Source organism: Drosophila eugracilis, unplaced genomic scaffold (genome assembly GCF_018153835.1).
Source record: "Drosophila eugracilis isolate 14026-0451.02 unplaced genomic scaffold, ASM1815383v1 contig_2088, whole genome shotgun sequence".
Classification (NCBI taxonomy): Eukaryota; Metazoa; Arthropoda; class Insecta; order Diptera; family Drosophilidae; genus Drosophila; species Drosophila eugracilis.
In genome coordinates, this window is record NW_024572964.1 from 1,983,656 (window position 1) to 2,000,882 (window position 17,227).

The window sequence follows — 17,227 nt, forward strand, 5'->3', positions numbered from 1 at the left end:
CTTGATGCACACCTTGAATCGCTGAATCAATGCCCACAGAGAGTCACATAACTCAGCGAGACATGAAAATTAATTAAAGTTCTCCTTGGGCCTCTCGAAGGACTCGAGTCAAGTAGCCGCCGTATGTCCTTTTGCCTGGCTTTCACACGTTGTAGCAAACCGCTCTTCGCCCTTTTCCCATTTTTCCTTCTTGGCCGCAGCGTCAAGTGATGAGCCTTTTTTTCTGGGATCGGACTTGGGATCTGGATCTGGAATCGCAACCCTCTTCGAGTCCTGTGGGCTTGCTTCTGTTATTATTGTTTCGAGCTGTCAAATTTCGTTGTATCCTGCTATCCTTTATCTTTTCTTTCGTGTAATTGTATTAATCACAACAACACATTTGTTGCCTGCCACCCCTTTTGCTCCTTCATTATTATTGTCCTTCTCATTTCTGGGTCTGTGTGCCTTGTGTCCTGTCATTTAGTTTTGACTAATTATGCAATTTGTATGCAATAAAAAATATTAATTGCCCGCGCCCTCCGCTCCTCTTCTCTACAGAAAATCAACCAACTCTTTGATTTCTGTTAAAGCTTTGTTTATTTATTTTTTGCTGCTGCAATTCTGGGAGTTCTGGCTGTGGGGCCATGGCTCAGCCAGGGCTATGCGAATTTTCCAGTTGGCTTAATCAGCGCCCTCATGCGTACATCAAAAATCAACGGAGTTCGGCTGCAAAAAATGTAAAAAATAATATTGCAAAAATATTTCTCTTGGTCTACCATCAAGAAGCGGGAAGAGTACCCCATCAGAGTTCATGAACTGCTGAAAAATTCAAATTTAAGAGGTATCTAAACTTAAATAATTATTTGAAAGCAATAACACTGTAAAATCTCCTTTAAACAACATTAATTAACCGTTTAATTGGCTATTTATCAGCAATTTGAGGCAGTCACTCAAATTAGCTTTCCTCACGTACTTACACACCTAACTAGGCCCACTTAACAACCACTCAGCCGAACGGCACTTTCCCACCACATGGTCCAAACTCAAATATGCGAGCCACCGCAAAACCACAACTACCGACAAACCACACACGCTGACACACACACATGGCCCACTCACAACAATAACACAAACCATTAAATGTGTAAATTTCATAAATTAACCAATAAAGTTGGCAATTATTTCCATACAATCACGAATGGGTAAAAAACAACACGGCGTGCAATCAAATTAAGTGAAATAAAGTAATAAAATGAAGAATGGAAAATATTTTCATAAACTGTTTGGCGGGTCATGGAGTCCCATGAAAACTTTTTGCCTGTGGAAAATCAAAATAAAAATGGTAAAAAAAAGGGGAGCGAAAAACTTGGCAACTAAAAATCGCTTCATTCTAATTACTTCCTTTCGCGACTTCGCTGAAGGACTTCCGCCAGCAGGACACGTCGTCTAGTCCAAGTTCAAGTTTAAGTTCGGGGATTTGAAGGAGTAGAGGAAGGGGGAGTAGCTCAAGAATTGAGAAGGGGGCGTGGCGCATAAAACAATCGTTTTGTAATAAAGATGAAAATTTTATTAAAAGATGTCGGAAACAGATGTCGCCGGCAGGACGAGAAACGAGAACGAACTCCGAACCCTGGAAGAACCACCCAGAAACCAGAAGCCGGAGACCAGAACCCAGAGACCAACCCACTGGGCAGCAAAAGCCAACGACAACACACACTTTATAATCTTTTATCGCATTTTTTCTACTTGGCTGACACAAAGAGCGTATTTATGCGACTGTTAACGTTATGAAAAGCCCATAATTTCGCAGCCACCCCGAGAGTTCTGGCTTCTCTAGTTGCCGGCGAATATAATAAAAATAATAAACGTTGTCCTGAAAATCGATGGCAAACAGAATTCGCATTCATTTCATGGATGCTGGAATGGTGGGCGAGATGGGCGAGGTGGGCGTGGTAGGGGACATGGCCGTGGCAGCAGCTGATATCGACAGTTAACTTGGCTGGAATGCTTTTTCTATATCGTCCTTCGCATCGAGTGTCGTGTATAAATGTTTGCGCTTTATTATATTGCCCAACCACGCCCCCGCCCTCTCATATATCGAGTCAACCAACCAACCAACCACTCAACCACCCATTTATCCCCCCCTCCCATCTTGCAGCATCTTGTGACATTTTACCTTTTTTTCTGCCACTACCGCTGCTGCTGCTGCTGCTGCTGTAGCTGCTGCAGACGATACACGATAATGATATCCATATAATGATGCGGCTGTCAACGGCATTCGATTCCACATACGAGTATTCCCCCAAAGAGCCACCAAGTTGTTTATTCGAATCGGAGTGGCATGTGGCAGCGATGACAGAAAGAAGTCTTTGAATTTGGCCAACTGAATTTACCTGCAAGGGTATTTTGGCAAAATAAGTAAAGGAAGTAAGTTGGAGCTTGTCAGCAGCTTCAGGCCTTGATAAAGCAGTTGGAGATATATGATAAGCTTTGATATTATCATTATGATTCAGAGTTACGGCCTCATCTGTTTGTGAAATGTCTTAATATACTCGAATGTAATCGTCCCTCAAAAGAGATTGATCAGGGAAACAGATCAATCCAATTAGTTGCCTTTGATCTTAACAGCTATCTATGACTTCCTTACCCAACCATCATCATGAGTCCCAACAATGAACCCACAAAGCCCGGCCAAAAAGCCAAACGTTAACAGCACAATAATCCCCAATGCAGAGCCAACAACATCATTTACATATTTCCAATTCGGCAAACAAATTAAAAAAATAAAAACAAAAATAAACCCAGGCCATGGCAACACTCTGAAAAACAATTAAAAGTTTGTCTTCAACACCTCCCTGCCCCCCGTTTTGGATGGGGGATAAGGATATATATTTTATTTTGAGGGGAGCTTCCGACAAAAGCCTGTTTCGGTGACCCCTTTCATTTGTCAAAAAACAGCAGCAGCGCCATGACAATGGCAGATGGAATCCCAATCCGACTCCGTATCCGTATCCGAGCCGGAGCCGAAAAATCAGAGGAAGCTGCACATTCAACCCACTTATCAAATAATTGTCCTCATATTATGGCGACTACAAACAGAGATGGAGATAGCGACTCTAAGAGAGAAAGAAAGCTTTTTTCCCAGCGGAGTAGAGCTGCGGGGAGATTGTAGAAAATGGAAAATACTCTGCTAGAGCCATGTGTCGGTGGCAAATAAAAATGTAAGGACTCTTCAGCGCACACAGCCACACAAGCCAGCGGAATCCTTTGCATAAATGATGATGGCATGATGAGAACTTTTAATCATTATTATCACATATTTATACGCTTATATGAGCATGTTTTATGTACTCGCTGCCAGCAGAGTAGCACAAGAGCCGAGGAGTCGAGGAGCCGAAGAAGTACAAGAAGTCCTGGCGATACGGGGTAATCCTTTGAGGCGTGCTCCATATGAAAGCAAAAAGCCACAAATGGCAGCGCAAAACAATCTGAGCTGGGGCCTTTGTTATCCTTGTACTTCTTCCTATTGTCGAGAGCACTTCTCCTCCTTTCAGCTCCTGATGGGTTTCCAATTCGAGTGAGGCCACGCCCCTCCAGAAGGAAGCCCTCCTTCCCCTAGCACTTCTCCCAGCCATAAGGGTTGCTCTTCTCTACTCTGCTCTCTCTCTCTCTCTCTCTCTCTCTCTTGCTCGTTCTGTACACACAATAGAGGCCAAAAGGACATACACATCCTGCCGCTTCTGCTCTTTGTCTAGCTCCTAAGCTTACATAACCGATGCTCAGCCATTTTCGCAGCTACTACGCTTTCCAGCCAGAGTAAATAAGTCATCATTGTCGATAAACTCGATTGTCGTCATCAACGGCGACGAGGACAACTAATTTGCGGTCATAATAAAAGTTAATCTACTGACTCCTTGGCCGCTTGCCGGGGATTCATTTTTTCCATGCCAGCGGTGCCTGCAACAAATTGCTGAAACCAATTCAAAAGTTTATGGCACCGGAAGTCCAGTTCTATATATGTTGCTTATTTTTGGAGAGTTGTATAACCCTTTTTATATATGTATAAATATACTACTATAAGTTTATTTTTGCGAATGGGTATAAAATTCTCAATTTTATGGAAATAATTTTTGAAAAGTAACTGCAAACTAGTAAGAAAAGAAATTATTCTCACATTTTCTAGGTTATAGGAAATAGTTAAGTGTCTAAACTTGTCTTACAAATAATAAACATACTTATAAAACTTAAAAAAATATAGAAAAAGAAATAACACACACTACAAGTTCTTTTAATTTACATAAACTTTCAAACTGAAAATCATTTCAATTTAAGATAAAAGGTTCATAAGCCCTTAATCCATAAAAACCCATAACAAATATCACCTCAAGTTCCCAATTTGTCCCACTGTGCCACACCGTGGAATAACAGCACAAATCTAATAAGATCGAGCCAAATTCAGTTCAAGGCAGCGAGTGGCAAAGGCAACAAAACAAGAAAATTAAATTTTTATTGTTTTCACACAAATAAAATCAAATAAAAAGCGAACAACAATAACGAGCAGGCAAAGGCTAAACAGGACACTCACGCACACACACTCGCGCACTCACACAGGAGCGACAGAGAGAGAGCGAGCTCAGAAGGATATACATAAGGACGAAAATCACGTGCCACACAGACGACACGGCTACTGGGCAGGAGAAGCGGACCAACCAACGGCGAGCAACCCCCGTTAACGGAATCCTGGGCATCCGGATGCTGCGTCCTGCGCCTGCCAGGATATTTTGCCACTGCATTCAGTTCGATTTGAGCCCTCGACGCGAACGCGACAACTGGCGGGAATAGAAACTAACAAAATTATACGGATAATACAGATTACGGAAAATATAGAGCAGCCAGCTCAGTCGCGTTATGTCTACGGCCTTCCTCGTGGACAGTCTCCTGCACGCCCAGCAGACCTACACGGAAAGCCAGCTGAAGTCCAGCCTAAGCGAGATGCTCCTGTCGCGTCGTTCGGGCACGGATTCCGCTGATCCGGCGGAGGCCACCGAGGCCTGTGGCTGCTCTAAGTTGCGCGGCTACAAGTGTGATAAGTGCCGCGAGATTCGTGCCGAGAGTGTGGACAGCATCGATGAGATGGACGAAGACGATGGCTCCTCCACTGCGGATGAGATTATCGCCGATATTGGCAGTGTTGAAGGCGAGGAGCCGCACATGGATCTAGACGAGGAGCTGGAGGATGAGCTGGCCGAAGTGGACGAGCCCGTGGCAATCAAATTGCCAAAGGTGGAGCCCAAAGACTCCAGTATTCCGACGGTGGGCAACACCATCCTCAAGGATACCAGCAGCAAGCCCATTCTCAAGTTCAGTGTCAGCGCGATCCTTGGAGATACCCGAGAGGGAGTTCGGGTTAGAAATGGTAAGTCATTAAGGGAATGGGAATTGATAGTACTTAAGATTAAGGAAATTTACTGGTTTATAATTTATTTGGATTTTTAATTACTATCTTAAAGCTTTGTGAAAAGCTTTATTTTTTTCGAAGTAAATATTAAATAATTTGATTCCATTTCTTGATTTGCATTTCCACAATTATTCATTGATCAATCAAGTAATTAACGTTGTAATACTTAATAAAACCCAACTGGATTATTGGTTTATGATAAACTTAGAAATTACATTAGCATGTGTCCGTGTTACTAACAATTAAACAAAATGAATTCAATGGCAGATATGGCTTTGAAAATGTAACCCTATTAAGAATATTGATTTTTTGTATTTATTTATGAATATTCATTCAAAACAGAATCTAAATTTAATAACTTATATTTTTATATTATCTTTCAATTAAGTTTTCCGCTGATTATATTTTATTTTTCCACTTCTAAAGTGGGCTTAAATCCGTGAGATAGCTTCCTCCAATTAGTTCGCCGCCGCGGGCTTCCTCAAGAATGCCATTAAAAAGGCTTGGCAATTAATTTGCCGTGGCTAATGCCAAACAATAACAAGATTCCACATACAATTGCAATATGAAAAGCCAAAAGAATAACAAATCTTGCCGAAACTTTGCAGACTCCTTGCGAGGGGAGTGAGCAAAGTCCTGGTACTTCGCAGTTGCCTTAGTTTTTACGCCGTGATTTTATTGTGTGACGGCCTAAGCCCTCGGGGCGTAGCTCCGCTGAGCTGGCAGGCTGTAAAAACACAACCAGACCTAATCATGTTTAAATTATTGAGCCGGAGCCCCTAGACAACAAAGCCGCATAACCAGTTTGGCACATCCGCACTTCCGTAAGGATCTGCATGGGATATAGAGTGCGAGAGATCCTCTGCCGCGTGCTGCTTACGACGGGGGATGAGGTTGTGTGGAATAGGTCCAGGGTGTGGGACAAAAGATAGGCGGAACCAATTGGCCATCAGTCAATGTAACAGCTTTGCCTTGGCCTTTTTTTTAGCATTGTTCGCATCTAGTCTAGGGATTGTGGGATTTAATTGTCATGTGATTATGGCATCGCGGTTTACTTTCCATATTAATGAGTGGGCCGGACCTACTGAATCGTCTGTTTTTTATGACACTTTTTTATGGGAATTTATTGGCGATCTTTTGGGGTTAAATCGTACAGTTTTTTATGGCAAACGCGTGGCGAAAAAAAAGGTTGGTAAATCTAGGATTTAATGACTTTATTCAACTTTTTAAGTTCGTTCTTTTAGTCTTCTAAGCACTTACTAGCATCCTCTGCGCATTTCCCTCCTTCACATATTCCAACTAATTGCCATCGTATTTCAATCAATGATCCATATGCTGAATTCCCCTTACCAAAAACTGTTTTTTGCCTGAGAGAAAGCCACAAATGAACTTTTTTTGCTGGGCCATAAACCAATAAGGCCAAAAACTTGCCACATTTTCGCAGCACAGATGCAGATACAGAAAAGTGGGTAAACCGCCGACGAACAAAACAAACAAAAGCGAACAATTATAACTTAATTTGTGCGCTCATTAGGCACACATGTGCCACAAGCAAGCACACACTCCTACACGCAAGGATAATCAAGGATTCCTATATAGAAATGGAAATTTTCGGGGCCTCCGCAAAGGCAAAAAGCTGTTTTGGCCACAAGAGTCAAAAGCATCTCATTGAACGCGCACACATACTGCCGAAACTAAAGAGGCGTTAATTCGTTAATTGTTTCAGTTCTCTAATCGAATTAAAATCATATCCTGGATATCCTGCAGCAACTGCCAGCCTGTCAGGATGTGCGGGAAGGGGAATGGGGGACAGGCAACGATGGCGGCTGCCTTTTTGGGGTGTTTAATTAGAAAATGAAATGCAGCCACACAGGGCTCCAAAAACGAGATTCCATCCCCCGATATTCTCTACATACAGATATATATATATATTTAGTATATCCTTGTGCTTAACCAAAGGCGCCAAAGTTTGCTCTCAAGGTGCGAGCTCTTTCTGTGTGTGTGTGTGTGAAGTCCTTTATCCCGAAGTTTGTGTTTGCTTTAATTATGCCAACTTCACACTGACACTTCAAAGCAGATTTCATTTTTCCATTGTCTGTGAGTGTGTATGTGTGCGGGGGGGGTTTAAGGGGCTTTAGGGGTGATGGCGCCTGTCTGGAAATTGGCAAGACAGCACATAACACGCTTCAGCGAGTCCTTGAGTATGAGCCAAGTCTTTAGCAGATTGTTTTCAAGGCTGACAATCTGACAATCTGACACTTCAAAGTGGTTTTACATATAAGAGAGGAGGAAATTTAATAATTAAAGAAATAACAACAGCAATTATAAATATTACCATATTAACTATTTATTTTATTATTTATTACTTTATTTTCTTACTTAAACTTGAGCTTTTTTTCTCTTGCTATTAAGAGCTGCATACTTTTGGGGATAATAACAATTTGACCTGTCTCTCAGCTTTAGTGACTCATTCATCACTAATGGTTTTGGCACTCTTCCTCCACAGAGTTCATGCAACCGCAGCATATATGGCCTTATCTGCAGCAAAACTTCATGCAGCAGCACTCGCATCAATATCAGCAACACCATCAGCATCCCCACCAGCAACACCAACAGTTGCCAGTGCCAGGACATCCGCATCCGCATCATCATCATCACCAGCACCCGGGTGTGGGTCATGCCCACTTTCCGCATCCCGCATTTCTAACGCATCAACTGCCCCCGCATCAGCAGCAGCAGCAGCAGCAACAACATGTACAGCAGCAACATGCACAGCAGCAACATCAGCAGCATCCCGGCAATAGTTGTCAACCGCAAACCGCATCCTCGTCGTCGTCACCTGGCAGCACAATTAGTGATAGCGACAACAATCACGGCGGATCGAGTGCCACTGCCAATGGCAATTCTGGCCAGGATGGTCGACCGCACGACCTGGCGAATTCGAGTCCCGACGTGGACAACGCCAGTCGAAGATTAACGCAAGACAAGCATCAGCAGCAGTTGCTAAGCGCCGGAGCAGGAGGAGGAGGAGGAGGTGGTGGACATGGCCATCCGACGCCACCGCCACCGCCTCCTCCGCCGGTGATTGCGAAGCCCATGCCCAGCCGCCCCACGCCCTTCCTGCCGCACACCCTCAACCACCCGCACCTCCACTCGCTGCTGGCGCACTGCCGCAATCCCTACATGAGTGGTAAGAGTTGGTCCTTCTATACTCCAAAAAATATCTGTCGAATATCCGTTTATTTGGGGATTTGCTTTTATTTTTCTAACAATATTTGGTCGGACTTATAAATCATATCCTTAAATAATCCTAAATAACATTTTGAATGTCCTGATAAGAACTATTTAAAAGTTAAAGTTACCAATTTTATTATATTAAAACAGAGACAAGATTTGATTTTCGAGTGTATGGCTCCCTAATTGCTGTCCACACATGACAAATCCCCAACCAGATCCGACAGCCACCCGCTGTGCCCATTAACAAGTGTTTTGGTCTAATGCATTTCCTCTTTCCTATCGGAATAATTGCAGTTGGCGCCCAAGTGTTTCCCCTGCCTCCTGGCCAGGGATTCCCCTGGGCTCATTCGACACGTGGTAAGCCTCGACGTGGGATGATGCGACGTGCCGTCTTCTCAGGTGCGTAGATGGGGACCCCATTTCTGTCCATAAGAAATAAATTTAACTGTTGCACCTCTTGCAGACTCCCAGAGGAAGGGTCTGGAGAAGCGGTTCCAGCAGCAGAAGTACATCAGCAAGCCGGATCGCAAGAAGCTGGCTGAGAGATTGGGATTGAAGGATTCTCAGGTGAGATTGATTATGTATTTCAGGTTTTGATTATGATTTTTAAACAGTGAATCATAATGTTATATAAGCAGCCTGGGAGGAATTCATTCATAAAGACAACTTAGTGGGGAAAACTCCAACTGGGGGCATAGCTCAGGGGTAGAGCGTTCGACTGCAGATCGACAGGTCCCTGGTTCAAATCCGGGTGCCCCCTTGTTACTTTTTTGCTTTGTACTCATTTTGTTTGTTTTATATAGTCCAGTAAAATAGTATATCTTTATTGGGAGATCAATATTTTGACTATATTTGTTTATATAAATATCAGAATTTTAATTTAGTCAACAGCAGTGACATCACTATCTCCCAATTTGGAATATTATTGCATCACTTTTTTATTTCAATACATGAACAACTTTTAAAAAGTGCCTGAAAGCTCACAATATTTTATTTAATTGGAGATAAGAAGAGATCTTACTTAGGAACTGAAAAGGTATATAAAGAACATGTGCTATTTAATCTAAAAACTAGTTTCTCTTATACCTTTCACGCCATATGAATTACTTTTACTCAGGTCGTTAAAGTTTTTACACCTCATATATACATCCCTCTAAAGTTGCCCCAACAATGCCCTCAATTAGCATTTGCAAACCCATTTCACCGTGCCATTATTTCAGAAAACAGAAACTTTACCCACTAAACTCTCTAAATTCGGTGTAAGCCATCCATAAACAATCTGGTACCAAAACAAAACAAAAATCAATAAGCATAATGAGCACAGAATTATGCCATTATAAAATTATATTTAACCGCTTATAAAAATTTCGTTTGGCTAACTTTTCGAATCAGCTTTAATAAGCAGACAACAAAAGGCGACGGGAGCATAATATAAAGTGCCCGAAAAAGCCGAAACAAAAAGCGAACAATGTGTATAAAACTCCGCCCTGGAAGCTCTCCGGCAATGGCTGCGCACGGGAAAATGGCAGAAAACCGGAAAAATGGGAGGGGAACGGCAGTGGGGCGGACGCTCCTTGAAATGCGCAGTCGCTTTCTTATACATATCCCAGATATACTCTTATATATACATATAGAAACCGATATGTACTGGCCGGGTCGAGGTGGAAGTATAATGAAATTATAACGAGCTATAAGAAATTCATGTCGGCTGAGACGGCGGGCAGTTTTCATTGATTGCCGAGATTCCCATCCGGCGGCATGCAATAATTAAATTAATTCTCGTAAAGGGAAAAGGTCCTTTTCGCCAGTCACATTTTCACATGGCTGCGAGAAATTTGCGTGGCCAATTCGGTGCTGTCACAATGTAATCGATCACAACTCAATCAGGCCGGCAGTTGTCAGCGAGTCACCAAGTCATCCCCAAACGGCGATGATGATGATGAGCCCACTGATGACTCACAATGTCACGCCAAATTAGTGCAGCTCTTTTTTGTTCTTTTCGCAGCATTTCACTGGCTTTCAATTCATAAAAATTTCATAATTGCACAATAAGCGTGTCCAGTTGCAGGAAACACGAATTCATCAACTCATAGCCCAGGTCACGCCCCTTCTTTTGCAGAACTCATTTACTCGATCGATCACTTACGCCCTAATGATCTTATAATCTGAGCGTCTCTCTGGAAAAGATCGCCTAGTAAAATGTGTCACTATTTCATTTGCTAAACTGTTGCCAAGCCAGAGATTGAAATGATATAATGTTCTCTAGACCTTGTAAGATCACTGAACGTTGAATAATGGTAATTTTTAAAGTGATTGATTAGCTGTGACTTGATTTAGTTAACTAGGCGGCTGCTTTAGATTTATGGAGTTCAGTTAGTCGTAAATAGATCACAGAACCCACCCGAGTTGTATATTTACATTGTGACAGACAGGTAATATCATAATGAAAAAATAGAAAAAAGGGCTTTGACTTTTAAATATTATCCAATACGGATTTTCTTTGAGTTTCAAGCTTAAATAAAAGTTTCAAGTTTCAAAATCTGAATTCAGATTTATTCTCTAGAAAACTTTCAACTATTATTTGATGATTATTGCCCGTACTTCCATCCATAAATCCAGCTTTATATACTTTGAAAACATTTATCAAATGCAGTTTGTCAAAGTGTGAAAATGGAGGGTAAGGAAAATGGGAAAAACAAAAGCAAAGAAAAACCTCAGTGAAAAAAGGGCTAAAAGAAAGCTTGGTGGCAACGGCAAAAATGTGCAAAAATGTCAGAAAAATTCGCAATCAAATCGCAGCGGGTGTCCAGCTTGCGGTGGCTGGACCTGGGAAACTGGACACAGAAGGCAGCATTCTGGACAGGGGATTGGGACAAAGGACAAGGGACATACAAAGTGTTGGCCAGCCGGCGGCAATGGGAGCTCCATTAACGATGGCTATATAAAGGGATTGGTCTGGGGTCCCTTTTCCCATATGGAGTGGGTGATGAACGAGTGCGGATATTCACACTCGAGTGACACAGGTTGAGTGTGTGTGTGTGTGTGTGTGAGAGTGAGTCCTTGTGACTGCTCGAGTGTGAGTGCATTGCACTGCGCCTAGTTGTATGCAACATGATTTAAGAGCCTCCATCCTTGCTTTTGCTGCACTTTTTGCGGCCGTTTGTTGTTCATTTTGCAGCACAGTGCCCGCCATAAATATAACAGCACACTGCACTGCCCTGCAATTGAGTCGGTAGACTGGGACCATTCGACCATTGTCCAGTGTCGCGTGCCTTGCGGTTTGGCAAACGCTGCATTGATGTTGCCCAGGTGATTCATCATTTCGAGTGTTGTTCATTGCAACGTTTATTGCGATTTTTACAAACGCACTCGAAAAATCGCAGGCACCCAAAACCGCTAGCGTTTATTGCAGCCAACGCGATTTATGGGCGGTTTGGCGCGGATTTTCTTTTTTGTCACTGCAAGTCACGTTCTGGGTGTTATTAACTGGGGGATTGGATAAGGTACTACCTATATGATACTCTCATCTAGAGTGGGTTATAAGTTGGCAAGTCAATAATACTTATTTAAATATGAAAAACTAGTTAAGAAGAAACTAAGCCCTGTAAGAAGAAAGCTGCATTTAATCACAGACACTTATTTGCATTGATTGAATCAAACGAACTGTGTGAGCCAAATAAATAACCGTTTTATGACTGGAATACGATATCTACATAATTCCTATAAATAAATACACATCTCGCACACTCCTTCAATCAGTTACGCCCCCTTCAAAGCGAACTGCAAGTGACAGTTACCAGCCTCATAATCCGCTGGCTATAAATTTAATTGCCATTAATGACACTCCAAGACAAAGGCAGTGGGAAAGCGGGAAACTCTGAAAGGGGAAAGCGGAAAGAGCTCAAAGTTGGCCGCAGGCAACTGCCAAAATCACGCAGCGGAAATGAAAACATCTTGAGGCCAAGTGTGATTTGCATTTTTAAATCAATGCACAAAGGCTCAAGGAATCGCGCGCGGCAGGACTAGGATCGAATATATATATATACGAGGATATGTATTTCAACCCCCGCACACACGTGTCTGGCTGGCGACCCTCTCTTTCGCACAGAGCAACTTTTTAAGTGTCGTGTCCAAAACAAATTCGTCTGTTTTTGATTTGTCGAAAAATGGGGGAGAAAAAAGGAAGCCCGGAGCTCGAATAAAGGAAATTTCCCGCCAACGCTTGGCAATCAACTGTGGAATTTCCACCCATTTCCCCACCCTCTGTACCTCTCTTTTGGCATTTTCACGTTATAAATATTTTTATTTTCCATTTCGTCTGGATTGTCTTTTGTGTTGTTTTTTTTTCCGGATTTACGGGGGGATTCCCACAGCAGACGCGTGCAGCATTCTGTTTTTATTTGGTTTGCAATTTCGATTTCTTTTTCGCGGTGGCGACAGAAGCCAGGGCTTTAAATCAAATTGCATGATAAATAATCCCTGAATGGGAATCGAGAGTATTTAACACACGATATGGGTTGGTCTTTACGTTGTTTGCATTGCTTTTTATGGGTCTTGTTATCCCTTAAGGGCCGTTTAGCGGTTGGATTTCCAGACAGAACTGATTTTGATTTAAGATAAAGAGTTTAAGAGATAGTTTTTTAGTAAGGAGATAAAAGGATATTTTTTGTGGGTACATAAAATCACAACCAGTTCCTACAAAATCTCAAATCAAAGAACACTTAATGTCCATGACTCAAATTTCATTTCAATTTGCCAATTTGCAACCCTCCTAGCCGAAGCGATTGGCAAACATTAAAAACCATCATTCGCAGCTTTGGTTACAAAATAAATTGTTGACAAATTGCTAAATAAACGGTCGCCGGCCACAAGCCAAAGTATTCTGCAAGCACTTGGCCAGCTTCTGAAACAATAACCACAAAAAGAGGGGAGGACTCCAAATGGACCATGGTCAGTAACCCAAAACCCGAAACGCACTGCCAACTGCTGCTGGAATGACTTTGGCAAATAGTAGCAGACTATTTAATACGCTATTACGCAGCATATCGAATGACATCCTGGCTCTCGAAATGGGTTGACAGCCTGCCCCTGGGATGGATATATATATGTATATATATGGTCCACCCCCCACATTCAGCCTCATTAGTTAACATATGTTGCCAAAGTCAGAATTCGGGACTCAGGACTCCATCTCCAGCCAGCCCATCCTCCCCCACAAAAACAACAGCTTGTGCTCATTGCCCAAAGTCAATTTTCGGCAAAAAAAAAAAGAATAGAGAGGGGTGGAAGGAAAGTTCCGAAGAGGGGAGCAATTTGTAGCCCGGCTCTTTTGGGTGGTTTATAAAAACTTCAAACAAATTCTATGCGCGTTATGCTGGCGTCGTGTCAGAAAAATATGTTACTTATCGTTTTGGCTTACTGTCAATGGAATGGGCTTTATTTTTGTAGGAAGGGAGAGTTATATTAAGAGGTTGGGTCTTTAACAAAGTGGCAAAGCGTTTAACTGGACTGCGGGATGAGATGAGTGCTTAGGAACTCAATTTCGGGAAGATTGAGTTTATCCTAGAAGAGGGAAAGTTATAACTAATAACAGAACCAAAATTTAATTAATAACATTTGCCTAATTCGACTACAAATTTAACTAATTTGTTGTCAATTTATCAAATGCCTATAAATATGTTGACATGACAAAATAATCCCTGAAACTACTTTCCCTGCTCCACAAACAAAGTCAATTAAGCGAGTCCGCTAATTACCATTCCGAACAATTGAATTTTAGTTTTTGTCGCCGCCACAGATATTTGCATAAATTAAATTATTATATGAGCGGCGAACAAAATAAAATGAACATTTTTGTGTTAGACAATAATTGAGGGGTAGAGCACTCGTTACATGGCCAATATTTGTTAACAAGGCCGGACGGACTAACACAACACAACTAAACTCGACTCGTTTTTGGGGTCTATCGAGTGCAGTTAATAAATTCTATAATTTCCGAAGCGAGAATTTCCGTTAGTTGTTTGTTTTTTCAGTAGTATTCGACTTATCCAGAACAGGTTTTTGTTTAACCTTAACTTATGGCTCAAATCTCATTAAACAAGGCCCATGGAACAGGGAACGGAAATGTCCAGACGCCTCTTCGGGGCACACTAAATTGCACGCTTTATAATTAATTTCCATCAGAAACAGACGATGACGATGACGACGGTGGTTCCAAAGTGGATCCAAAGTTCCATTCCCCCTTACTATTCGACTGACTTTGGGCTGGACCCATAATCATTAATCTTATCGCCGCCTGAGCTTATTATTTCAATTGCTTTGGGGGTGGCGGAAGATGGGAAACTCTGGCTTTCCCCAAGCCAGACGCTGGAAAACTCAATGACCGGAAGTAAGCGGAACAGCAAACCGAACACTAAGAACCCAAAAATCAGGCACGTGCCATTGGGAGTTGGGTGTTTCTGTTCTGTTTCCCTAAGGAATCTCTGCGGTTAATCGGTTGTTCAACATGTCAGCAGCTTTTTGTGGCCGCTGTTTACTTATTTATTTATAACTGCCAGAGCTTAAATCTAATTGAGGGGGGTGGCCTTGGTGCCCCTCCCCAATTTCACGCATCAATTTGCTTTAAACTTCACATCAAGTCACAATCTAATTACCGCCGGAGAGTGGGACTCCTATAAATTGTTGCAAATTGCTGGGCTTGGCTACAAAGTGCGAGTGTCCTGCTGTGTCACTGGCCAGCAAGGAGCAGGAGGGGCAGCCTGGGCTGCACAATAACTCAAAAACAGCTCATGGAGAGGTGGGCCAAGGATGCTGCCTGGCGAGTGGCGCGTCCTGCAATCTGCTTCAAGTGTCTCAGCTCGCCTGTCAAATGCAGGGAGCCACCAGGGGCCGGAAAGGATACCAGGAAGTGAGATACAGGACTTACAGCATTTTTGCTGGACCAACTTTGCAGCCTGCACAGTGTGAGCAGAATTATTAAGCAAAATATTAAACGTAAATTTAGGAGCTTAAAAAGGGCAGGGATTATGAAATAGGGACTAAAATTACTTATTGAACATCGATTAGTTCCATTAGTGAAAAACAATAGAATTTCCTGTGTACTTAAGGAAGCTCTCATCTTAGGCTGAAGTTCCCCTTGAAACTCTCAAAATTTCTCCATGTTTGCCCCACTGTGCGGCCTCTAATCAATTTGTAGCCGCTTTGGGTAAATGTCTCTAATTTGCATTTATTATGGATATGCCCGTCGTCTGGCGATGGCAGTGCAGTTCAAACTTCTGCCCGGTCCATGGCCACGCCCACACACACGACCAGCCCCCAACTTGGTTCTGTATGGGTTTTAGGCGAGATTCAATTTGCCACAGAAAAGTTTTTCTGTCGGATGGCCGGCAGAAGTTTGTTTTCCCAAAAGCGGAATTTGATACCCACACCAGTCTTACGCCCCGGTGGCCATGAAAAGTTCCAGAACTATACCCCACTGTCTCTGCCGGGACTGGCATTCTCGTTTTCCTGCTTCGGACAGCTTTCCATCTACTGGACAGTCTCAATTTACCCATTTCAATGAAAACACATTTTTTCAACCCATTTATCCTTTTCATTTGCAGGTGAAAATTTGGTTTCAAAACCGACGGATGAAGTGGCGGAACTCTAAGGAGCGGGAGCTCCTGGCCAGCGGCGGTTCCCGCGACCAGACGCTGCCCAACAAAAACAACCCGAATCCGGACTTGAGCGATGCTAAGTGCGATCGTCCTCTAACACCGATTTCGCCCTCCCTGCTGTCGCCCAATGGTAGTGCCTCGCCACCACCAGGAGCGGTGGCCAAGGACGAACCACCGACTGCTGCTGTTACGCCGAAGTCACCGCAGTCCGCCAGCAGTAGAAGTTCCCCCTCGACGGGCTATGGCCTGCAGATCAGCTCACCACCTCCGCTCCTAACCAGCCTCAAAATGGGCGATCAGTCGGCAGCAGCCACTCCCACTCCAGGACCTGCCACCACGGTTTCGTCTGCTGCCTCTTCGCCTCCCGGTGCAGCCGAGTTTCAGGCCAAGATCAATGCCGAGATGCAGAAGCAACTGGTGGCCGCTGATCTTAAATTCAAGCTGGAGAACAGCATCCAGGAGGCCAAGCAGCGGCGGTTCGAGCAACTGCAGCAGCAATTGCATCATTCTCCGCATTTCAGTGCCATGAGGGAGGTGGAACTGGCCGCCGCCGCTGCAGCTGCGCAACTGCATCATCATCACCAGCAACAACAGCAGCAACAGCAGCAGCAGCAACATCACCAGCAGCAACATCAACAGCAGCAACACCAGCAGGGCTCCGAGTTCATGAAGCTCTACTACGATGACTACGACGACTCCAATTCGGACAGTGATGAGGAGATCAGCGTGACGTGATTCGTGACTGCCACTGGGCGAGGAAATGGAACTGCAGGCCGTGTATATATATGTTTTAATTGTAAATTTATTGATGCATTCAACTTATTGTATTTAATATGTGTATAATATTTTTTCGAATTTAAATTCCGAAACGAAATAAACTTCTTTGAAAAATCTATGA

The 17,227-nt window shown here is 43.1% G+C and overlaps 1 protein-coding gene and 1 non-coding gene across 2 annotated transcripts; both read left to right on the forward strand.

Moving 5' to 3' along the window:
• Window positions 1–4,797: 4,797 nt before the first annotated feature.
• LOC108114115 (homeobox protein B-H2) lies at window positions 4,798–17,222 on the forward strand. Its single transcript, XM_017224891.1, has 5 exons — window positions 4,798–5,395; window positions 7,944–8,627; window positions 8,969–9,073; window positions 9,138–9,241; window positions 16,276–17,222. The coding sequence occupies exons 1-5, from the start codon at window positions 4,888–4,890 to the stop codon at window positions 17,062–17,064; spliced, it is 2,190 nt and encodes a 729-aa protein (XP_017080380.1). The 5' UTR covers window positions 4,798–4,887; the 3' UTR covers window positions 17,065–17,222.
• On the forward strand, window positions 9,363–9,434 carry Trnac-gca. The gene has a single exon. It is a non-coding gene; the product is annotated as a tRNA-Cys (tRNA).
• Window positions 17,223–17,227: the final 5 nt, after the last annotated feature.

What these genes read in the sequence shown, in the direction of transcription:
- LOC108114115 (XM_017224891.1), top strand. Translation starts at nt 4,888, where the DNA reads ATGTCTACGGCCTTCCTCGTGGACAGTCTCCTGCACGCCCAGCAGACC. An exon ending in GGGAGTTCGGGTTAGAAATG is followed by an intron (nt 5,396 to 7,943) that starts GTAAGTCATTAA and finishes CTTCCTCCACAG; the next exon opens with AGTTCATGCAACCGCAGCAT. An exon ending in CCGCAATCCCTACATGAGTG is followed by an intron (nt 8,628 to 8,968) that starts GTAAGAGTTGGT and finishes GAATAATTGCAG; the next exon opens with TTGGCGCCCAAGTGTTTCCC.